General features: G+C 45.5%; 1 protein-coding gene across 1 annotated transcript in view; it reads right to left on the reverse strand.

The window, feature by feature from the left end:
- The window catches only part of LOC124594651, a 307,403-nt gene that overhangs the window by 75,614 nt on the left and 205,489 nt on the right, over positions 1-26,300 (reverse strand). Inside the window, exon 7 of the mRNA XM_047133021.1 lies at positions 7,448-7,630. Within this exon, the coding sequence (XP_046988977.1) occupies positions 7,448-7,630 (183 nt within the window). The remainder of the gene's footprint in view (positions 1-7,447; positions 7,631-26,300) is intronic.

Genomic DNA, 26,300 nt, shown 5'->3' on the forward strand with positions numbered 1-26,300 from the left:
TTCGATTATTGCTATGCATATCACAATAAGCTACGTAATCACAGTACTCTTTTTCTCAGACGAGTGTTTATGACATATGCCACATTCGAACAGTGTTAAGGAGTGAGAGAAATGTTGGAAACCACTGACAGGTTAACGTTCTACGAGTCGGGGTGTGGAATGTCACAAGTCTGAACGTGGTAGGAGAAGCTAGGAAATCTGAAAAGGGAAATGTTAAGGCTTAGTGTTGTGGATTGGCAAGGCAGCCAACCCACTATGAGGAAGCCGAAAGGCACGCGTTTAAGCTCACGCAGGCTGGCGTGAGGTCTGGAACAGGACAAGGTAATTATACTAGCAAAAAAAGTACGTAGCTGCTGGAATACTTAACTTTAATCCATAATTGGTGAACATCGCTCTTGACGGTACATGTTTTACGGCATCATTAGTAATTGGTAATGGCGCCTTGCTAGGTCGTAGCAAATGACGTAGCTGAAGGCTATGCTAACTATCGTCTCGGCAAATGAGAGCGTAATTTGTCAGTGAACCATCGCTAGCAAAGTCGACTGTACAACTGGGGCGAGTGCTAGGAAGTCTCTCTAGACCTGCCGTGTGGCGGCGCTCGGTCTGCAATCACTGATAGTGGCGACACGCGGGTCCGGCGTATACTAACGGACCGCGGCCGATTTAAAGGCTACCACCTAGCAAGTGTGGTGTCTGGCGGTGACACCACACCAACAATACGTGGTGCTTGTGGCATACTGATCAAACGGCGCCACATTATAGTGGACTGTGTTCTATATTCAGACAAAACGCCAGCAGCTCACTTGCCAATAGATGCGGCCTCTATTTTAGATGACAATGACACGAATGTGAAGCGCATTTTAGTGATTTATGAAATGTCCCACCTATGCTATAAAATCTGAAGGATAAGCTTTTAATGTGTTATCAGGGTGGCTGTCTTATCCGTGTTTCTTATAAGTGGTCAGGCACCCACATAATCCCGTGGATCTGTTTCAGTTTTCCATGTCTTACAAGCTGCAGACAGGGTATTAACATTTAAGAAGGCAATGCTTCGTATAAGTTCCACATTAAAACATCAGTTGAATTTATATATTATTTTCCATATTGTTCACGTGAAAATCAACAATGCAGAAGCAGCGTACCTAGGCTACACAAAGCTCCAGTGAGGAAGTACTTCTTTGTCGAGCCGATTTTTAAACTAGCTTTCTTTGGTGCAGTTCACAAATTACATCACCTTCTAAATGCAAATGAAAGCCATGAAGCATGGCCTTTTCCGAATGCGCTTCTGACCAAAAAACGCGTATGGTACCTGGACTCGGAAGTTCTTGTTAATGGTGACTTCTGAGTTCTTGTGGTGATGTTTCCTTAGAAACTAATTCGTTAACACATATTTCTTTACATCTACCCGAAAAGCCAAATACCAATTATCATAGATGTACCTTTAAAAATGCTTTAGTAGTTCTTTAATAATGATTTATCTGTAGAGAAAACTTTCATGCGCTATTTCACCCCCTAAGCGGTTGAATTACCACAGATGCTGAAACACGTATTTATTACTGACCGAGAAAGGAAATACCAATGTTCGTAGTTCTAGCTTCAACACTGCCTTGTCAGCGACATATTTTCAAAAACCTTTCATCTCCTGTTTCACCACCTTAGGTGCGAAATTTCGGAATATCCATTCTTAATCAGTGTCTACGGTATAAGATCAACATGCTCTCAAAATCTCGACTTCCTGTCGTTGGCAGTTTGGGCTGGGCGAAGAAAAGTCAGTTCATCAGTCAGGTCACTTCGTTTTGTATACAGCTGCCCCTACCAACGTCGTTTCATACAAACCGCAGTGTTATATCACGCCTTCAAAACCCATAAATGACATTTTCATGTTCTCTGGCTCGCTACGCTCAAAAATTCAGTCTTAATGAAAAAAATGAACGGAACCTATTTGTAGGTAACTTACTGTACCACAAGCGTTCAATACGCAACGTGATACGATTTTTTTTTCTGATAACAGGTTGGTTTTCTTCAGGATCCCAGTACACCATATTATTCGGACTAGTTTGACTATAAAACTATTTTTCGACTATATTATCCGTTCAACGCAACTGTCTTACCCCACCTTACTGAGAGGGCCTGTATGCCTTCGTGGTACCACTCTGCTGCATCGGTAAGCTACCCATCATTCGCTTACTGCTTCCCACGGAGTGCATCTTTACGAGGTGCATTCAAGTTCTAAGGCCTCCGATTTTTTTTCTAATTAACTACTCACCCGAAATCGATGAAACTGGCGTTACTTCTCGACGTAATCGCCCTGCAGACGTACACATTTTTCACAACGCTGACGCCATGATTCCACGGCAGCGGCGAAGGCTTCTTTAGGAGTCTGTTTTGACCACTGGAAAATCGCTGAGGCAATAGCAGCACGGCTGGTGAATGTGCGGCCACGGAGAGTGTCTTTCATTGTTGGAAAAAGCCAAAAGTCACTAGGAGCCAGGTCAGGTGAGTAGGGAGCATGAGGAATCACTTCAAAGTTGTTATCACGGAGAAACTGTTGCGTAACGTTAGCTCGATGTGCGGGTGCGTTGTCTTGGTGAAACAGCACACGCGCAGCCCTTCCCGGACGTTTTTGTTGCAGTGCAGGAAGGAATTTGTTCTTCAAAACATTTTCGTAGGATGCTCCTGTTACCGTAGTGCCCTTTGGAACGCAATGGGCAAGGATTACGCCCTCGCTGTCCCAGAACATGGACACCATCATTTTTTCAGCACTGGCGGTTACCCGAAATTTTTTTGGTGGCGGTGAATCTGTGTGCTTCCACTGAGCTGACTGGCGCTTTGTTTCTGGATTGAAAAATGGTATCCACGTCTCATCCATTGTCACAACCGACGAAAAGAAAGTCCCATTCGTGCTGTCGTTGCGCGTCAACATTGCTTGCCAACATGCCACACGGGCAGCCATGTGGTCGTCCGTCAGCATTCGTGGCACCCACCTGGATGACACTTTTCGCATTTTCAGGTCGTCATGCAGGATTGTGTGCACAGAACCCACAGAAATGCCAACTCTGGAGGCGATCTGTTCAACAGTCTTTCGGCGATCCCCCAAAACAATTCTCTCCACTTTCTCGATCATGTCGTCAGACCGGCTTGTGCGAGCCCGAGGTTGTTTCGGTTTGTTGTCACACGATATTCTGCCTTCATTAAACTGTCGCACCCACGAACGCACTTTCGACACATCCATAACTCCATCACCACATGTCTCCTTCAACTGTCAATGAATTTCAATTGGTTTCACACCACGCAAATTCAGAAAACGAATGATTGCACGCTGTTCAAGTAAGGAAAACGTCGCCATTTTAAGTATTTAAAACAGTTCTCGTTCTCGCTGCTGGCGGTAAAATTCCATCTGCCGTACGGTGCTGCCATCTCTGGGACGTATTGACAATGAACGCGGCCTCATTTTAAAACTATGCGCATGTTTCTATCTCTTTCCAGTCCGGAGAAAAAAAATCGGAGGCCTTAGAACTTGAATGCACCTCGTATGTCGGCCAAACAGACGGAAGTCGGGAGGCGCGAAATTCGAGCTATAGGGTCGATGAGGAAGAACAGTCCGAAGTTTTGTGAGTCCCTCTCGGACCGCATACTTGGGTGAGGCCTAGAGTCGTGATGGAGAAGGACAAGTTTTTTTTGCATTTTTGTAGCTACGAACGAGCTGAAGTAGTTTCTTCAGTGTCAACAGTTGCGTGCTGGCAGCCGGCACGTGGGACTTCGGACAGGTCTGCGAGACCTTGTTGTGCTGTGACTGACGCCTCGCCCAACAACTGACCGTGGTTTTTTTGTTCTCTGTCAGGTCTCCGTAGACATTGTGCAAGCGCCTATGGATCTCTCCGATGCTCTGGTTTTCCACCAAAAGAAACTAAACGACAGGGAACGCATCTTCGGTACAAACGTCATTTTGAAGGCTCCTTAAAACGCCGCCACCTGTCGGAACTTCTTAAAACTATAGGAGTTGAAGCGGGAATATTTCACGATGTTCTAGAACAAATTCCGAATTTTTTCACAGAAAGTGTCCCAGAAAAAAAATTTTTTTTGCACTATTTATTGAACTCTCTTCTGAGTTAAATTTTGTAGTAGGATACGTCGAAAAATTTTTGTACAGTGGTAGGGGGGAAGTGCCACAAGAAACGCACTATAAATCCTGACTGGTCATGGATGAGTGTCGGGGACGGTAATGCGTCTGGAGGTCACTTTTGTGCTATTTTCTTGAATAACTCCAAACCGTGGCCTCCAGCGAAAACGTATCTCAAGACAGAACTTAGGTATATTTAATTTCCTACAAAAGGATCCTGTTCATCTATTCTGTAGGACTAATAGTTTGCGCGTAGCGAACGAGAGAGTATGAAAATGTCACTCGTGGTTTTTGAACGCCAGGTATAACATTGCACAATGTGTCACACGACATCGCTGGCGGCAGCTAAATCACCCTCTATACAGATCGCTTGTTAAATTTTTTTATCACGTTCGAATCTTCTAATTTTCATGGTGGTGCTGATAAACTCACCGTCGAGCGCCCGTAAACGACACACACACACACACACACACACACACACACACACACACACACACAAACCGTTAAGCAGACAATCTGCAACTGCGGCAGAAATACTGTTTTGGCTGTTTAGTAATATACACTGAAGTGCCAAAGAAACTTGTATATGCATGCGTAATACAATGCAGAGATATGTAAACATGCAGAATACGGCGCTGCGATCGCCAACGACTATATAAGACCAGTGTGGCGTAGTTGTTAGATCGGTTACTGCTGCTACAATGGCAGATTATCAAGATTTAAATTATTTTGAACGTGGTGTTGTACTCGGCGCACGAGCGATGTGACACAGAATCTCCGAGATAGCGATGAAGAGGAGATTTTCTCGTACGACAATTTCATGAGTGTACCGTTAATACCAGAAGTCCGGTAAAACATCAAATCTCCGACAGCGCTGCGGCCGGAAAAAGATCCTGCAAGAACGGGACCAACGACGACTAGAGAGAATCGATCAGCGTAACAGAACTGCAACCCTTTCGCAAATTGCTGCACATTTCAGTGATGGGCCACCAACAAGTGTCATCGTGCGAACCATTCAACGAAACCTCTTCGATATGGGCTTTCGGAGGCGAACGCCCACTTGTGTACCCTTGACGACTGCACGACACAAAACTTTACGCCTACCCTGGGCCCTTCAACACCGACATTGGACAGTTAATGACCGGAAACATCTTGCCTGGTCGGATCAGTCTCGTTTCAAATTGTATCGAGCGGACGGATGTGTACGGGTATGGAGACAAACTCATGAATGCATGTACCCTGCATGTCAGCAGGGGACTCTTCAAGCTGGTGGAGGCTCTGAATGGTGAGGGGGCGTGTGCAGCTGGAGTGATATGGGGCCCCTGCTGCAACTAGACACGACTCTGACAGGTGACACGTACGTAAGCATCCTGCCTGATAACTTGCATCCATTCAATTCCATTGGGCAATTCCAGCAGGACAATGCGACACCTCACATGTCCAGAATTGCTACGGAGTAGCTCGAGTAACACTGTTCTGAGTTTAAACACTTCCGCTGGCCACCAAAGTCCACAGACATGAACATTATCGGAAATACGGGGTGTTTCAAAAATGACCGGTATATTTGAAACGGCAATAAAAACTAAACGAGCAGCGATAGAAATACACCGTTTGTTGCAATATGCTTGGGACAACAGTACATTTTCAGGTGGACAAACTTTCGAAATTACAGTAGTTACAATTTTCAACAGCAGATGGCGCTGCAAGTGATGTGAAGGATATAGAAGACAACGCAGTCTGTGGGTGCGCCATTCTGTACGTCGTCTTTCTGCTGTAAGCGTGTGCTGTTCACAACGTGCAAGTGTGCTGTAGACAACATGGTTTATTCCTTGGAACAGAGGATTTTTCTGGTGTTGGAATTCCACCGCCTAGAACACAGTGTTGTTGCAACAAGACGAAGTTTTCAACGGAGGTTTAATGTAACCAAAGGACCGAAAAGCGATACAATAAAGGATTTGTTTGAAAAATTTCAACGGACTGGGAACGTGACGGATGAACGTGCTGGAAAGGTAGGGCGACCGCGTACGGCAACCACAGAGGGCAACGTTCAGCTAGTGCAGCAGGTGATCCAACAGCGGCCTCGGGTTTCCGTTCGCCGTGTTGCAGCTGCGGTCCAAATGACGCCAACGTCCACGTATCGTCTCATGCGCCAGAGTTTACACCTCTATCCATACAAAATTCAAACGCGGCAACCCCTCAGCGCCGCTACCATTGCTGCACGAGAGACATTCGCTAACGATATAGTGCACAGGATTGATGACGGCGATATGCATGTGGGCAGCATTTGGTTTACTGACGAAGCTTATTTTTACCTGGACGGCTTCGTCAATAAACAGAACTGGTGCATATGGGGAACCGAAACGCCCCATGTTGCAGTCCCATCGTCCCTGCATCCTCAAAAAGTACTGGTCTGGGCCGCCATTTCTTCCAAAGGAATCATTGGCCCATTTTTCAGATCCGAAACGATTACTGCATCACGCTATCTGGACATTCTTCATGAATTTGTGGTGGTACAAACTGCCTTAGACGACACTGCGAATACCTCGTGATTTATGCAAGATGGTGCCCGGCCACATCGCACGGCCGACGTCTTTAATTTCCTGAATGAATATTTCGATGATTGTGTGATTGCTTTGGGCTATCCGAAACATACAGGAGGCGGCGTGGATTGGCCTCCCTATTCGCCAGACATGAACCCCTGTGACTTCTTTCTGTGGGGACACTTGAAAGACCAGGTGTACCGCCAGAATCCAGAAACAATTGAACAGCTGAAGCAGTACATCTCATCTGCATGTGAAGCCATTCCGCCAGAAACGTTGTCAAAGGTTTCGGGTAATTTCATTCAGAGACTACGCTATATTACTGCTACGCAATGGTGGGTATGTGGAAAATATCGTACTATAGAGTTTCCCAGACCGCAGCGCCATCTGTTGTTGAAAATTGTAACTACTGTAATTTCGAAAGTTTGTCTGCCTGAAAATGTACTGTTGTCCCAAGCATATTGCAACAAACGGTGTATTTCTATCGCTGCTCGTTTAGTTTTTATTGCCGTTTCAAATATACCGGTCATTTTTGAAACACCCTGTATATGGGATGGCTTGCAGCGTGCTGTTCAGAAGAGATCTCCAAACGCTCGTACTCTTACGGATTTATGGGCAGCCCTGCAGGGTTCATGGTGTCAGTTCCCTCCAGCACTACTTGAGACATTAGTGGAGTCTTGCGGCACTTCTGCATGCTCGCGGGGGCCCCACACAATGTTAGGCAGGTGTGCCAGTGCCTTTGGCTCTTCAGTGTCTGTGAAGAGGTGGGCACCAGTCTGGCACTCACCCGGGAAGGAGGCGTTGATGGCGCTGAGTTGGTCGGCGGCCGCCTGCAGGTCGGCGTCGGACAGCGAGGAGCTGTAGCAGAGCAGCAGCAGCACGGTGGCCGCGCCCCCCACGGGCCCCCGCAGCTCGCTCAGCCGGTCAGCCACGGCGAGCAGCGACCGCGACAGGTCCACGCCGGACGTCCCTGGTAACAACACACCACCACCTGTCAGAAGCACTCACATACACATCCAGCACTCCACCAGCTCGCTACCTAGTTACTGGACAACGTATCTTCGCAAATCTTCAGTGTCACCTCACACATTTAATATCCGACAAATAATTACAGCTATTGTATAATGTAATGCAGTCAGTACAATAACATAACAAGAAACGTACCATCCAAGTGCGTATCGACCATTTTAGTTCGATAGCTTCAAATTCTGAAGGTGGCACGTGTAAAATACAGGGAGCGAAAGGCTATTTACAATTTGTGCAGAAACCAGATGGCAGTTATAAGAGTCGAGGGGCATGAAAGGGAAGCAGTGATTGAGATGGGAGTGAGACAGGATTGCAGCCTATCCCAGATGTTACTCAATCTGTATATTGAGCAGGCAGTAAGGAAAACAAAAGAAAAATTTAGAGTAGGAATTGAAACCAATGGAGAAGAAATAAAAACTTTGAGGTTTGCCGACGACATTGTAGTTCTGTCAGAAACGACAACGGACCTGTAAGAGCAGTTGAGCGGTATGGACAGTGTCTTGAAAGGAGAACATAAGCTGAACACCAACAAAAGCAAAACAAGGATAATGGAATGTAGTCGAATTAAAGGAGGTGATGCTGACGGTGTTAGATTAGGAAATGAGACACTTAAAGTAGTAAACGAATTTTGCTATCTGGGGAGCAGAATAACTGATGAAGGTCGAAGTAGAGAGGATATAAAATGTAGTAGACTGGCAAAGGCAAGGAAAGCGTGTAAGGTAGGTTGTTAAGGTTTTTATGTTGGCAACGCCACGTTGCGCTCTGTATGAAAATCACTGACTGCGCTGTGTGCAGTCTGTGGCTGGTTTGCATTGTTGGAATATTCTCTATTGTAGTGTTCGGCAGTTGGATGTGAACATCGCGTAGCGTTAAACAGTTGGAGGTGAGCAGTGGTGGATATGGGGAGAGAGATGGCAGAGTTTTGAGAGCGGACGATCTGGACGTGTGTGCGTCATAAAAAGGAAATTTGTAAGACTGGATCTCATGAACTGACATATATATTATGGCTTTGAACAAATGGCTCTGAGCACTATGCGACTTAACTTCTGACGTCATCAGTCGCCTACAACTTAGAGCTAATTAAACCTAACTAACCTAAGGACATCACACACATCCATGCCTGAGGCAGGATTCGAACCTGCGACCGTAGCTGTCCCTCGGTTCCAGACGGTAGCACCTAGAACCGCACGGCCTCTCTGGCCGGCGGCTTTTGAACACTATTAAGGTAAATACATTGTTTGTTCTCCATCAAAATCTTTCATTTGCTAACTATGCCTATCAGTAGTTAGTGCCTTCAGTAGTTACAATCTTTTATTTAGCTGGCAGTATTGGCGCGCGCTGTATTGCAGTAGTTCGAGTAACGAGGATTTTTATGAGGTAAGTGATTCATGAAAGGTATAGGCTATTGTTAGTCACGGCCATTCTTTTGTACAGATTATTGAAAGTCAGATTGCGTTGCGCTAAAAACAAAAAAAAAATATTGTGTGCCAGCTTACTGTTGATCAGAATAAGTAAAGAGATAAATGTCTCAGTACGTTCAGTTTTGCTCAGCTGTTTGAAAATCAAATAACGTAAGAGACTTACCAACGCTGTCATTCTTAATTTAAGTGTTAGGAAATCTTTACTGACAGTATTCTTATGGAGTGTAGTCATGTAAGGAAGTGAAACATGGTCGATAAACAGTTTACACAAGAAGAGAATAGAAGCTTTCGAAATTTGGTTCTACAGAAGAATGCTGAAGATTAGGTGGGTAGATCACGTAACTAATGAGGAGGTACTGAATAGAATCGGTGCGAAGAGAAATTCATGGCACAACTTGAAGGAGGGCTCGATTGGTACGACACGTTCTGGTGCATCAAGGGATCACCAATTTAGTACTGGAGGGAAGCGTGAAGGGTAAAAATCGTAGAGCCAGACCAAGAGATGAATACGCTAAGCAGATTCAGAAGGATGTAGGCTGCAGTAGTTATTCGGAGATGAAGAGGCTTGCACAGGATAGAGTAGCATGGAGAGCTGCATCAAACCAGTCTCTGGACTCAAGACCGCAATAACAACAAGAACGACAATAATTTCGATATACAGGCTGCAGCACCTTAAACTAGCACCGAAAATATTGCGAAAATGAAAAGTGTTATAGATATGCGGTTTTCACAGAACGGATTGGCAGTAAAGGGATCATATTGTTGGCCAATACACAGATTTTTAATAACATTCAGAATGTTCACCTTTTGTGCAAACATATATCTTTTTAAATGTAATAATGCCTATTGACATTAACAAACTGAAAGTAGGGTAAATATAGGATGTCAGTGGTGTTTTTGCATGATTCTAGTGCGAGTCGTTACGAGCTATCATATTTTGAAAAGTTCCGACACCCACACTTGTAGATACTTGTGGTAGTACACCCTAAAGAACACCACAAGTGCATACAATTTTTAAGTGGATTCTGACCAGAAACGAGATAATTGACGTTCTCAGGTTGTGTTCAAAATGAGTACCGACAGCGGACGTCCCGTCGACAACGAGGTCGCTGGAGACGGAGCAGAAGCTCGGATTAGGGAAGCTTGGGGAAGGAAATCGGCCGTGCCCTTTCAAAGGAACCATCCCAGCATTTGCCTGAAGCGATCTAGAGAAATCATGGAAAACCTAAATCAGGATGGCCGAATAAGAGGTTGAACCGTTGTCCTCCCAAATGCGTGTTCAGTGTGCTAACCACTGCACCACTCGCTCGGCACTGCTGCACAGGTGTTAGCTTTTCAGCAGAGATGTCCGAGCAAGCTGCAGCAATCCGTCGTTACGAATCATCGGATGTCGTTGGTATGTCATTGTAGACGGCGTCTTCCAGCTTTTCCCACACAAAAAGTCTACAGGCGTCGAAGCCGGGAAACGGACTAAGATGCAAGTCCTCTGCTTGCAGTCCAACGATTTGGAAATAATACGTGAAATTATGCTGGAGTACTTCATGCATTATGGACTGAACAGCCATCACATTGATACCACAGGTATCTCCAGGTCTGCAGAGGGCATCCGTGGAAGATGGTCTGTTAGGACCCTGCGATATTTGTTCGCGTTCTGTGCTCTATGAAAAACGAACCTATGAGCTGATGGTTCACTATCCGCCACCACATGTTTACACACCATGGACGCTGATGTTGTACCTGACGAAGCTAACAGGGATTGTCAGCAGACCAATAGTGCATGTCTCGGTGGTTTACCTCGTCACTATCGGTAAATATGGCTTTATCACTGAACAAAATATGATACATCTGGAGTGTCCTGTCTTAACGCCCATATACAGAAATTGACATGATTCTCATAGGGCTTCATCATTAAACAAGATACATGATACATCTGAAGGGTCCTGTCTTAATGCCCATGTCCAGAAGAAGTCTCTCACATAATCTTTCCATGCAGCTCTTGATAGAGATCAGACAGGGACGGAACCTATGTCGGTGGAGAATGCTAGGACGCTTGTCTGACTCATGCCTCTTTCTCGTGCGATTGCGCGGTACCTGACGTGCGGATTAACCGCAACAGCAACAAGACCATTAATTTTTCCTTATTCTGTCGTAGCTTGTTTCCTTGTGTTACGTTGTTTAGATGTTACATTACCACTTTCACGTAACTGGTTGAAGAAGTCGATAAAGCCCGCATCTCGTGGTCGTGCGGTAGCGTTCTCGCTTCCCACGCCCGGGTTCCCGGGTTCGATTCCCTGCGGGGTCAGGGATTTTCTCTGCCTCGTGGTGGCTGGGTGTTGTGTGCTGTCCTTAGGTTAGTTAGGTTTAAGTAGTTCTAAGTTCTAGGGGACTGATGACCATAGATGTTAAGTCCCATAGTGCTCAGAGCCATTTGAACCATTTTTTTTTGAAGTCGATAAATAAATGCGAGATGATCGTCGTCTATTGGAATATCTTGCCGCTCACCCTGTACAAGAACGAACTGCATTCCTCTCACTGTCTCCATACACCAGGAGCATGTCGGCTGTTTCTGCATTGGTAAATCCGATCGTCACTCACGACCTACTGCTTAAACTGGCACACACTAAATGACTAGCAAGTCGCAGTCAACGAACACACAAGCACACTAGAAGCAAACACAAAACAGCGTACGCAGCAACTACGCAGGTTGAAAGGCACAAAAAAAAGTGTCGGTGTGGGAACTTTTCGAAATAAGATACCTCGTAAACGACTCTCACTAGACTCCTGCAACAAATGCTACTGACATTCTAATGTACCTTACTTTTAGTTTGTTAATGTCAACAGGCATTGTCACATTTAAAAAGTTGTATGTTTGCACAGAAAGTACACTTTATGAATATTATTACGGTCTGTGTACTGGCTAATAGGCCCTGACTACCAACTAATTCTGTAAAAGCCGCACATAAATAGCACTTTCTATTTCCGTAAAACAATTTTTCTAAGGGGACGTTTCATATAGAGCGCTACATGGCGTTACCAATATAAAAACCTAAACAGCCTACTTACACATGCAATGTGCGGTTTTCGTGAGGAATAAAAAGAGCGGATATGATGATGTTGAACTCTATTCCAATTTTCTGTACCGGTTCCGGAACTCTCGGAACCGAGGTGATGGAAAACTTTTTTTTGATGTGTGCATTTGCGGGGCAAGTTCTAGGTGATCCACCGGGTATACACATTCACAAAAATGAGTTACTCCATACTTAAATATTCGTATGTTGTACCTTTAAATTAATTTTGATGCATTTCATTGGGTTCGTGTAAATTTGTTTTATTAAATGTTTCGAAGCCGTAGTGTTATACACTCTTTGGCCTGTACATGACATCGCTGTTCTTGTTTATTGAGAGGGAGGTACAGAGACTTGAATGGGTCTAATACGCGCTGTACCATGGAGCCACAGTATGCATGGTTTGCTCCTAGAGGGTGTTTGTGTTGTCCTCATCATTTCTTCATCATTAGTGAACGTCGTGAGACTGGAATGTGTAAAGATTGGGACTTCGTACTGGCGCTGATAACCGCGCATTTGAGCACCCCACAAACCAAACATAATCATCACCCTAGAGGGTGGTATGGTGACAGCGAATCATCAGCATCGGTGGAGCTGGAACGTGTGGGCCGAGATAACTGGAGACCGTTTTTTGGGACCAGTCTTCGTTCCACCTCACCTAACAGGCCAGAACTATGGGCGTTTTTGCTGGTGACTTTATCACCCGTGCTGCAAGGAGTGCCATTGATGATTCGAAGAGTTATGTGGCTGCTACATGATGATGCTCTAATTCACTTCGCCGTTAACGTCCAGACGCATCTCAGTCGTGTCTTCCCTGGCCGATGGATCGGACGAAGGGGTCCAGTTGCATGGCCTACTCGTTCACCGGATCTCAACCCATGCGATTTCTGGTTATGGGGCCATCTCAAAAGTATCGTGTATGCAGAGCCCATTCCAGATGTGGAGACACTGGAGCAGCGTCTTCCTGCTGCCTTTGACACTGTTCGGATGCAGCCTGGCCGATGCGAACGTGTGAGAAAGAACATGGTACAGAGCGTACATGCTTGCGTTAAGGCACATGGAAACCAACACATACTGTATCTGTGACTGCATGGTACAGCGCGTATTAAACCGCTCTCTCTGTAACAACGTATGATTGAACAATTGGTCTCTAGCGTGGAAACCATGCATTTCCTTACATAAATTCATTAGACCTTTTTTGTTGTATATATCTTCGGCGATGAATCGCTAGAGTTTGTACACGTTGGAAAAAATCACCCTGTATGTATGCAAACTATACTTTTTTGATTTGTTTGTATCATTGTGCACATCATTTTTGCCCGTAGTGCTATACGAGCTACTTACCCAATGTGATCTCTCAGGTTTCCTCTGCGTGACTGATTGATGGTTTACTTCTGGGTGTTCAGCCCAGTTGTTTCGATCTAAAAACAATACGTTTCGGCGACCGAACCACTTGTCATCTTCAGTTGGTGCAAGCTGTGTTATTAAATATACCCACCCCGTGGACACCAAAAATACAGTCCGTTTGGTGGACAAGCAGCGAGCACACGTAGTAACGCAGGTCGAAGCGTATGAAGAAGGCGTCCGGATCGCCCGTCGAAATAGCGCGCTTTAAAACGGGAAAAGAACAACTGAGTTAAACACCCGAAGGTACGCCAGGACCCGGAAACCTAGTTCCAAAAATAAGTAATTAGTGAAACAAATGCAAAAAGTGTTTTTTTCTTTAATCATGTTTCTAAAATCCAAGTCACAATAATGACTCTCTAATTCCCTTCTAGAGCCCTCTACGAATGGACTGTGGTTCATCTAGACTCCACTCTGTTTTGGTCTGTCCGAAGCACGGGTTTTTAGAGGGTGTCACTGAAAGTGTAAGAATAATCCGCAGAACGGGCAACAATAGTACAAACCGCGTAGGATTATTGTACAAGACGCTGCTTATATTTACGGGCTGCATAAGCAGATTTGTTTTAAACTTCCTGGCAGATTAAAACTGTGTGCCGTACCGAGACTCGAACTCGGGACCTTTGCCTTTCGCGGGCAAGTGCTCTACCACCTGAGCTACCCAAGCACAACTCACGCCCCATCCTCACAGCTTCACTTCTGCCGGTATCTCGTCTCCTACCTTCCAAACTTCACAGAAGCTCTCCTGCCTTACTTGCCCGAGAAAGGCAAATGTCCCGAGTTCGAGTCTCGGTCCGGCACACAGTTTTAATCTTCCAGGAAGTTCCATATAGGCGCACACTCCGCTGCAGAGGGAAAATCTCATTTCAGATTTGCTTTAGTTTATCTTACCGTCTGGACAATGATATTGAAGCACATATTAGCAAGACACGGTTAGGAGGGTAGTGTCCAACAATTTTCAGAATTTTATTTATATATTCATATGTATCGCATTTACAATGTCCTGGAAGACTTCGCTTGATGCATCGAAATGCGTCCATTTTAGTGCTTTTGCATTGCGAAAAGACTGTTGAGCCTACATTTCAACAATGATTCTAACAACAGCGATCTGATATCCTTCATAGATACAGTCAAAATTCTGTGGAGAAAACCTGATAAGGAAACTTTTTGATCACACTGAATTGTATACAAGAAATTTCTCGCCGTGCTGAGAGACTCCACAAAAATCTGCAGCAGTACCATATTTGGTATATGCAACTCTGCATATTCACTCTTTCAGGTTCCTCTACCTAATGTAGTTTAACTTCCCTTTAATATACATTACACAGTTCTTGTATCCCTTTAGTGGACTCACGAATGTGTCTGTCGACCGCCAAGTGAATGGCGTTGTAGCCAGTCAACAGGCCGTTTCAGACTTTTAAAGGTCGTAGCTTTTTCCGTCTCACTGTAACGGGCAGGCGCCGCGGTCGAATGCAGCCGGAAAAAATTCTGGCAGATTCCGTCGTCAACCTTAAGCTTAACTGGACACGGCCTTGTGTGACGTCAGCTCCGCCCAACTTGGCTGCTGGCTGTGACGCCACCTGGCGCTAATGACCGGACATTTTTCCTCGTCGGCTTTGCTCCCCTGGTGGAAGGCTGTCTTGACGCAGGGAACTGTTCCTCACACAGCATTTCTCCGCCTGATAAAACGAGAGCTATGCTGTAATCCGGTGCCCCTTGACTGGGTAAGGGTAGGGGCCAGCGATACGAATCGCCTCGCAACGTCAGAGTCTTCGTATCCGCGTCCCGAAACTCACCTTGACACTGACCCGTTTCTCGGTGTAGGTCTGCGTCACTAAGGCAGTTTTTCTGAATTTGCTTGATAGCCGTTGATATAACATTCTTATTGTCTACCCCCCCCCCCCCCCCCCCCATTCGACAAGTTGTGTAAGATACAGCAGTATCAAGCAACTGATCCTATTGATTTCGACTGTAGTCTACAACTTTTACTCCTCGCACTTTTATCAGTTACCTAAGAAACGATCCGTTGATACCTCACGACGCATCCTTTTAGTCAAGTTGCGCCATTAACCTTCATTTTTCACAATTCTGTTCAGGATCTCCTCGTCAGTTGCCCGATCTATCCATCTAATCTTCAGGATTCCCCTGTAGTACCACATTTCAAAAGCTTCTGTCCTATTTTCGTCTGAATTCTTTGTCGTCTTCGTTTCAGTTCTTTACAAGGATACACTCCAAACAAATACCCTCAGAAAAGACTTCTCAACATTTATATTCGATGGCAACACTCTCTCTTTCTTCTTCAACAATCACTAATTTGGTGTCCAAATAACAAAACTGAGTGGCGCAGTGGCTAGCACACTGGACTCGCATTCGGGAGGATGACGGTTCAATCCCGCGTCCGGCCATACTGATTTAGGTTTTCCGTGATTTCCCTAAATCAGTCCAGGCAAATACCGGGATGGTTCCTTTGAAAGGGCACGGCCGACTTCCTTCCCCCTCCTTCCCTAATCCGACGAGACAGATGACCTCGTTGTCTGTTCTCCTTCCCCTAAAAAAAAAAAAAAAATAAATAAAACTGACATACTACTTTCAGTGTCTCATTTCCTAATCTGATTCCCTCAGCATTCATTTCGATTAAATTTCATTGTCCTACTTTTAGTTTTGTTGATGATCGTCTTATATTCTCAGGTTAAGACTGTCCATTCCATTCAACTACTCTTCCAAGTTGTTTGCCGTCTGTGACCGTATTTCAGTGTCATCGGCAAACCTTAAAGCTACGCTATTGGCCATTAAAACTGCTACACCAAGAAGAAATGCAGATGATAAACGGGTATTCATTGGACAAATATATTATTCTAGAACTGACGTGTGATTACATTTTGGCCGGCCAGGGTGGCCGTGCGGTTCTAGGCGCAACAGTTTGGAGCCGAGCGACCGCTACGGTCGCAGTTTCGAATCCTGCCACGGGCGTGGATGTGTGTGACATCCTTAGGTTAGTTAGATTTAATTAGTTCTAAGTTCCAGGCGACTGATGACCTCAGAAGTTAAGTCGCATAGTGCTCAGAGCCATTTGAACCATTTTTTGATTACATTTTCACGTAATTTTGGAGCATAGATCCTGAGAAATCAGTACCCAGAACAACCACCTCTGGCCGTAATAACAGCTTTGATACGCCTGGGCATTGAGTCAAACAGAGCTTGGATGGCGTGTACAGGTACAGCTGCCTATGCAGCTTCAACACGATACCACAGTTCATCTCGAGTAGTGACTGGCGTATTGTGACGAGCCAGTATACTCGGCCACCATTAACCAGACGTTTTCAATTGGTGAGAGATCTGGAGAATGTGCTGGCCAGGGTAGCAGTCGAACATTTTGTGTACAGGACTTGCAACATGCGGTCGTGCGTTATCCTGCTGAAATGTAGGGTTTCGCAGCGATCGAATGAAGGGTAGAGCCACGGGTCGTAACACATCTGAAATGTAACGTCCACTGTTCAAAGTGCCGTCAGTGCGAACAGGAGGTGACCGAGACGTGTAACCAATGGCACCCCATACCATCACGCCTGGTGATACGCCAGTATGGCGATGACGAATACACGCTTGCAATGTGCGTTCACCGCGGTGTCGCCAAACACGGACGCGACCATGATGATGCTGTAAACAGAACCTGGATTCATCCGAAAAAATGACGTCTTGCCATTCGTGCACCCGGGTTAGTCGTTGAGTTCACCATCGCAGGCGCTCCTGTCTGTGATGCAGCGTCAAGGGTAACCGCAGCCATGGTCTCCGAGCTGATAGTCCATGCTGCTGCAAACGTCGTCGAACTGTTCGTGCAGATGGTTGTCGTCTTGCAACCGTCGCCATCTGTTGAGTCAGGGATTGAGACGTGGCTGCACGATCCGTTACAGCCATGCGGATAAGATGCCTGACATCTCGACTGCTAGTGATACGAGGCCGTTGGGATTCAGCACGGCGTTCCGTATTACCCTCCTGAACCTACCGATTCCATATTCTGCTAACAGTCATTGGATCTCGACCAACGCAAGCAGCAATGTCGCGGTACGATAAAACGCAATCGCGATTGGCTACAATCCGACCTTTATCAAAGTCGGAAACGTGATGGTACGCGTTTCTCCTCACTCGAGGCATCACAACAACGTTTCACCAGGCAACGCCGGTCATCTGCTGTTTATGTCTGAGAAATCAGGTGGAAACTTTCCTCATGTCGGCACGTTGTAGGTGTCGCCACAGGCGCCAACCTTGAGTGAATGCTCTGAAAAGCTAATCATTTGCATATCAGCTTCTTCCTGTCGGTTAAATTTTGCGTCTGTAGCACGTCATCTTCGTGGTGTAGCAATTTTAATGGACATAGTGTATATGAAAGAGCTGTGTCTGTTCTTTAGAATATGTCCGAAAGAACAGACTCCATTCATTCGCATAAATAGTTCGCCCATATGGCAATGGATCCACCTTCTTCATTGCGGATGCACAAGTATGTCCGACCACCTGCGGTAATCTCAGAGTAGTGAGCCTGGAGGAAATGGACAGGGACACCGGATAGGTGGCTCCAGTTGGGAATGTGTGTCGGCCGTGAGGCGTGTGGAGATAGTCCACGCAGTCGCGATAAACACTGTGTCCCGAATACGTTCACTTGCTGCCGACTCTCGACATGCCGAAGTATGGCCTCTGGCTTTCTGTGACCACGACACGTAAATCTGCGATGTCGTCCTCACCCGCCAACAGGTGTGGCACAGCCGCGGCCTGTGGAAGTTAAACGTTTCCCATCTGACTGTCCCCGACTGTCGACGGATCGTTGAAGATATGTGGGCCCTATGTCGTCGACGTCGCCCCGCATACACATCCACCTTATCCGCGTGGCTATCCTGCGCGAAACCAGCTCTACGCAGGGCACTAATGGGATATTCCAAAGACTTCAAAGTTTCGCAAGCGAGCACCATGGCCTTTTATTACGCGGTGCTTCGTGAATGCACTTCGATGGCATTCTTTCCTGTCCGTCTACATCTACATCTACATGGTTACTCTGCAATTTATACTTAAGTGCCTGGCAGAGGGTTCATCGAACCATTTTCATACTTCTTCTCTACCATTCCATTCTCGAATGGCGCGTGGCAAAAAGGAACACCTAAATCTTTCCGTTCGAGGTCTGATTCCTCTAATTTTATTATGATGGTCATTTCTCCCTACGTAGGTGGGTGTCAACAAAATATTTTCTCATTCGGAAGAGAAACTTGGTGATTGAAATTTCGTAAAAAGATCTCGCCGCAAAGAAGACCGCCTTTGTTTCAGTGAATGCCACCCCAACTCGCGTATCATAACAGTGACTCTCTCACCCCTGTTTCGCGATAACACGAAACGGGCTGCCCTTCTTTGCACTTTTTCGATGTCCTCCGTCAATCCTACCTGGTAAGGATCCCACACCGCGCAGCAATATTCCAGCAGAGGATGGGCAAGTGTAATGTAGCCTGTCTCTTTAGTGGATTTGTCGCATCTTCTAAGTGTTCTGGCAACGAAGCGCAATCTTTGTTTCGCCTTCCCCACAATATTAACTATGTGGTCTTTCCAATTTAAGTTGCCCATAATTGTAATTCCTAGGTATTTAGTCGAATTGACAGCCCTTAGATTTGTGCAATTTATCGTATACCCTTAATTTATCGGATTTCTTTTGGTACCCATGTGGATGACCTCGCACTTTTCTTTGTTTAGTGCCAATTGCCACTTTTCGCACCATACAGAAATTCTCTCTACGTCATTTTGTAATTGGAATTGACCGTCTGATGATTTTACTAGACGGTAAAGTACAGCGTCATCTGCAAACAGTCTAAGGGGCCTGCTCAGATTATCACCTAGATCATTTATTTAAATCAGGAACAGCAGAGGGCCTATGACACTACCTTCCGGAACGCCAGATATCACTTCTGTTCTACTCGATGATTTACCGTCTGTCACTATGAACTGTGACCTCTCTGAGAGGAAATGACGATTCTCCATATGCACGCAATTTGATTAATAGTCGCTTATGAGGAACGGTATCAAAAGCCTTCTGGAAATCTAGGAATATGGAATCGATATGAGATCCCTTGTCGACAGCACTCATTACTTCATGGGAATAAAGAGCTAGCTGCGTTGCACAAGAACGATATTTTCCGAATCCGTGTTGGTTATGTATCAATAAATCATGTTCGTCAAGGTGATTCACAATGTTCGAGTACAGTGTATGCTCCAAACTCCTACTGCAAATTGAGGTCAGTGATATGGGTCTGTAATTCAATGGGTTGCTCCTATTTCCTTTCTTGAATATAAGTGTGACCTGTGCTACTTTCCAGTCTTTAGGAACAGACCTTTCGTCAAGTGAGCAGTTGTATATGATTGCTAAGAAATGCGCTATTCCGTCTGCGTACTCTGAAAGGAATCTGATTGGTATACCATCTGGACCGGAAGACTTGCCTTTCTTAAGTGATTTGAGTTGTTTCGCAACACCTAAGGTATCTACTTCTATGTCACTCATGCTAACAGCTGTTCTGGTTTCGAATTCTGGAATATTTACTTCGTCTTCTTTCGTGAAGGAATTACGGAAAACTGTATTCAGTAACTCTGCTTTAGTGACACCATCATCGGTAACATTCCCATCGCTATCGCGCATTGATAGTATTGACTGTTTTTTGCCACTGGTGTAAGTTATATACGACCAGACTCTCTTTGGGTTTTCTACCATATTTTGAGACAATGTTTCATTGTGGAAACTATTAAAAGCATCTCGCACTGACATCCGCACTAAATTTCTAGCTTCCGTGAAACGTAGCCAGTCTTGGGAATTTTTCCTTCTCCTGAATTTGGCTTGCTTTTCTCGTTGCTTTTGCAACAGTGTTCTGACTTGTCTAGTGTACCACGGTGGATCATTCCCGTCTCTTGTTAACTAATGCGGTATGAATCTATCTATGGCTGTCGATACGGTATCTTTGAATTTGTGTCATATCTGGTCTATACTTACATAATTAGCTTGTAAAGAATGGAGACTCTCTCTTAGAACGGCATCAAGCGAATTTTTATCTTTTGTTTTAAATAGATATACTTTGCGTTTATTTTTAGTGGTTTTGCATCGCTCGACTTCAGTCATGCATTCGGCCGTGTCGACCATAGCTTTCTGAAATCGGTCCTCCCACACATGGGTTTACCGTCTCGTATAGTAACAGTGGTAATGCGGCTCTTGAGCGGCGAAACTTCAAGAATACTCTATAATGTTCGCCTCACCGCGCCTCTAGCGATCGAGCACTCTGTCCGACAGGGTTGCCCACTTTCCACTTCGGCATTACAGGCCCTACTTCAGGGGCTTCGCCAACGCTTGGTGGGCCTGACATTGTATGGGCACCGCAGCCTATGCTGACGATCTAGTCCTCTACCTCCGCAATGAAGACGATGTTCGTGCGGCTGCGACTTCGCTGGCTACATATGGGGAGGCATCGGACGGTTCTCTTAACATTTCCAAATCAAACGTTCTGCTCATTGGTGAGGGTCTACCTGAGAGATATAAAGCTCCTCTAAGTGTGGCCACAGCCGTCCGTTGTTTTGGAATTGACTTTATGAATGACCTCCGTCGTTCAGCCGCAACCAACAGTAGACGTCTCCTCCAAACGATCAGGGCTGGCCTTGTGGACCACCGGCTTAGATCCCACGACATCATACAGCGTGTGCAATACGTGAATGTTTACCACGCCTCACGCATCCCCCAAGTGTTCCTGGTCCCGATTACCCTCGCATGTTGATAGCGGTGGTGTCCTTTGTCTGTTATTAAAGGTCAATATTCCTCACTTGCACTCCCGCGGGGTGGAGTGGGCTTATTCCATGTGCCACACAGGGTTACGGCACTTTTTTTTAGCTCCCAACTGAAAGTCTGGCGTCGCTGCCCAACGAGCCTGACTGGACTGCTTTTGCGTGAATACGTTCCAGTGTCCATGTCAGCCCCAGTCATGTTATCAGACATTCCACCCTCCTTTTATCACTTTCGGCACTTCTTTCTTGAATAAACTTTCATCCTGCACTCCTTATCCCTTTCACGTATACTCCGGACAACGACTGTATACGAAACAGTACAAATCCGTCGCACCCCCAACCCCATTGAACACAAGTTCAGATCATATGGCATCGTGTGTGGAAAGCGGTACATGCTGATTATCTCGACACCAGCGTCCATTCCACCTGGTATATCATCGTCAATTTTCACCTGCCTCCAGATGACTGGGTGTTTGTGTTGTCCTCATCATTTCATCCTCATTCATGAGAGTGGCGAGACTGGACTGAGCAAATGTTGGGAATTTGTACGGGCGCTGATAACCGCGCAGTTGAGCGCCCCACGAACCAAACGTCGTCGTCATATCACCGTCAATGGCAAGCAGGTCAACCAGTTACGTTTGCACCGCATCCGCCTCGCTGACACACCCCTCTGTGTTCACTGTGGTGTCGAGGACACGGACGCTCATCGATTCTCATGTGGTCCGTCGTCTGAAGTCTGGATGCTCGGGCAGCGTATCGTGGCTTTTCTTACCTGCTCACATCACTTTCCTGACGCTTTTAGTCGCGGATGTCTTTCATTACCCCGCAACTAAAACTAACGCTGTGAATTGGATACGCGGTCATACGGTCCGCTAGCTTTTTGGCCCCGACGAGAAAGCAGAACTAGGTTATTGGACGTACCTTAACGGTCGACACTGTGCACTTGTTCGCAACCCCAGATACAAGCAGTTCTTTTCCAGTTTTCTACGGAGCGCCTTTCATGACCCGCCTTCCAGCTGGAACGTCCAAGCCATGAGGTGCTGATACTTTTTTGCCGACATAATATTCCGAACGCACTAGAAACGGAATCTCCATTAAATTTTCGAGAAGACACGTTTGGATGTTCCGCCAATCGGACGGCGCTAGCGACTGCTGGAATAGACTAATTCAATTTAAAAAATTGAAATAAAATAAGAAAATTAAAAAAATAAGTAATTAAATAAAAGAAAATAAGAATATACATACAAAAACGCAAAAATATACGTACAAAAATGCAATAAAATAAACTAAAAAAAAGATGGCGTAGTGGCTAACGTCCTTGCTTAGCAGGCAGAAGACCAATGGAAAAAGAAAAAGTGGTGCAGTAGTTAACCCACCTACCTAGTAAGAAAGAGGTAATGAGTCCGAGTCCGGTACACATGTTCACTCGTCGCCGCTGATTCCGAGTAGTTTCCCGATGCAGCTGATATCAGTAATCAGTAATCCCTTTCCTTTCCTCCTCCCCCCCCCCCCCCGTTCACCTTCAATTTACATACGAACCTCAAAGCTCTTATTTCTTCTCCATGAACATTAATTCCCACTCCCAATTTCTCCTTGGTTTCCTTCACAGCATAATCAATATTCACATTTAATTAAATTAATTAAATCGAGGATAGGCTGCACTATCTTTACAACTACCGCTTCCTTTTCATTTCCTTCAACTCGAAAGTCCAACTTGCAAGGCAATTTTAGAAAGAAATGATTCAAGGACATACTAGAAACAATTATGACACTGACAGACATACGTCTATCTAACAAACGTCTGCATTCATAAATACACTGCCTAGCAGAAAACAAGCATCCTGCGCCCTCATGAGCTCATGTGTTACGTCTCATGCGACTCTGTCGTAATGCTGGTCTTCATCAGGATTATGGTCGTCTACACGTAGCCAGTGTTCCAATGAACGGTCGGCGTGATGCTGAGGCGCTCCTACGGACAATATCCCTAGATCTACCCCTGATAGAACAAGTGTCAGTATGCGAGATGTCAAGTATCATTTACAACAGTTTTTGGACAGTTTGTCTCAGGGGTGGATACAACGGCTGGATGGCAACCCTTCACCCCCCCCCCCCCCCCCCACCAACAGGTGAATCAGTGCACCCATCCAAGCCAGTGGGGGTGCAACGTATTACTGATGAGCGGGCTGACGCTGCCAAGTTCTTTATAAATTTGTTCCGTAATCATTCTCTCAACCTGTCAAATTGCAATTCGTTTCTTTATCCCCTTCTGGGTGCTGCAAATTTTTTTTTGTCAGGCATTGTGATTTATTTGGCCAATCGAACATCAGCAATGGGAGTAATTGATGTGGCAATGGAATGAGCAGTAGACGGGAAAATAGTAGGGCCGGACAATAACTAGATGATGCGATGTGTCCGCTCCCGGTAGCTTAGTGGACAGCCGGTACGGTAGCTCAGAGTGTTCGGTCAGAGAGGCGCTAGCCCTCTGTAATAAAAAAACTGGTTAAAGGAAACAATGATTAACTTAAACGGATGTCCTGTGACGTCCGCCCAGACCAAACGCAACCAAAGACACCGAACAAAATGAAAAAAAAGTGGTCAGCTCGACAGAATGTCAATCCTAAGGGCCCGGGTTCGATTCCCGGCTGGGTCGCAGATTTTCTCAACTCAGGGGCTGGGTGTTATGTTGTCCTAATCATCATCATTTCATCCCCATCGACGCACAAGTCACTCAAGTGGGGTCACATCGAAAGACTTGCACCCGACGAACGGTCTACCCGACGGGAGACCCTAGCCACACGACTTACCATCATCATGCAATGTGTAATACTTAACAGAGATGAAAAGATGGGAAAGGTACTTTATCGGAATACTTGAAATACTGAGCACTTAAAGTGTAGGTTTTCCCAAAGACGATTTTTAGGTATCTTTCCTGGAGCAGTTTTGTCTGGAGATGACAAACGGAGTACCTACCATGCAGCAGAAACTAGAGATGATTTTTAACATAAACAACGAAACTCAGAGTTCACCTTAGCGCCAGTTGTAAGTTTCCGTTTCATGTGGCTGTTGATAGGGGTTTCCCTGGAGCAGCTAGGTGACTCTCTCGCTCATACGTTATCCAGTGTGTGTTGAGTCGAGGCAGCGATGACACATCAATAAATAGCGTCTTGGGTTGTCCTTTTGAACAGGCGTAACTCAGTTATAACTCGGCAGCATTAGTTTCGTCACGAGGTACCTGATCTCACTGTATATAATTTAGAGTTTTCTTTGGGTGAGGGAGGGGGGGAGGGAGAGAGGAGTTTGTGAAAGACTCGGCCTAGGTGCGTTGTCTTCCAGCAACTCAGGTTGAAGTGTGGCGTAGCATAGCAACAGTAGCGAATGCAATAATTACTGACGTGCTCGTAAAGTATGGGAAGTATTGTCTGAATGTTTGTCTTGCGTCCGATGGAGGACACACTGAGCGTTAATACAAAGTAAACGAAAACTTCGATTGTAAACTTCATTTTATAAAACACCGCGATGTTGTCTGTGCATACATGCAAAGGTATACATCCGTGAAATCAGATGGTTCTTTACAAATTAAAAACTATATAGCTCTACGCCTAAGTTAAATTCGCTTCAAATTTTTGTCTTCGTTCATGTAGAACTTAGTGTTGTGAAATGGGATGAATCTTTTTCAAACAACCTGTAATATGCACTCGTTCACACCTGTCAACTCAGTCCCATGCATCGTTCTGCTCCTCTACCTTGACATGATCAATTTTACCGGCCATTTCTTCAGAAGAAGCTTCAGCAGAACTTTGCAGAAAGTGCCGCTTTTGCGTTCTCATGCGGTAGAGCGTACATTCTGTTATTCCCCGATAAGGGGGTTTAAATACTGGTGCAGAGTTAACTCAGATTGTATTTAGGTCAGAGTGCAGTCCCTCAAGTAAAAGTCTTTTAGCACTGCACAAACAACTTGCACAAAAAATTCGTGTTGAAAGTCTATTCGAAAGCGTTACAAAACTAATTTCCCACTGCGTGGTAGATATTTACCAGATTCGTGAAGCGAGCCTCGTCCATCTGGATTAAATAGCAACTACATGCGCCTGTTTTCATTTCGAGTAACACTCTCTCAAGCCAATGTATTCTGTTTTCAAAAAGAGGACGAATTGTTTCACTAGAACACACATCATCCGTTGTCTTCTGATGTTGAACAGTAAATATACTACAGGCCATTAAAATTGCTACACCAAGAAGAAATGCAGATGATAAACGGGTATTCATTGGACAAATTTATTATATTAGAACTGACATGTGATTACATTTTCACGCATTTGGGTGCATAGATCCTGAGAAATCAGTACCCAGAACAACCACCTCTGGCGGTAATAACGGCATTGATACGCCTGAGTCAAACAGAGCTTGGATGACGTGTACAGATACAGCTGCCCATGCAGCTTCTACACGATACCACAATTCACCAAGAGTAGTGACTGGCGTATTGTGACGAGCCAGTTGCTCGCCCACCATTGACCAGACGATTTAAATTGGTGAGAGATCTGGAGAATGTGCTGGCCAGGGCAGCAATCGAATATTTTCTGTATCCAAAAAGGTCCGTACAGGACGTGCAACATGCGGTGGTGCATTATCCTGTTGAAATGTAGGGTTTCGCAGGGTTCGAATGAAGGGTAGAGCCACGGGTCGTAACACATCTGAAATGTAACGTCCACTGTTCAAAGTGCCGTCAATGCGAACAAGAGGTGACCGAGACGTGCAGCCAATGGCGCCTAATACCATCACGCCGGGTGATATACCAGGATGGCGATGACGAATATACGCTTCCAATGTGCGTTCACCGTGTTGTCGCCAAACACGAATGCGACCATCATGATGCTATACACAGCACCCGGATTCATCCGAAAAAATTACGTTTTGACATTCGTGCACCCAGGTTCGTCGT

This window comes from Schistocerca americana, chromosome 2 (genome assembly GCF_021461395.2).
Source record: "Schistocerca americana isolate TAMUIC-IGC-003095 chromosome 2, iqSchAmer2.1, whole genome shotgun sequence".
NCBI lineage: Eukaryota > Metazoa > Arthropoda > Insecta > Orthoptera > Acrididae > Schistocerca > Schistocerca americana.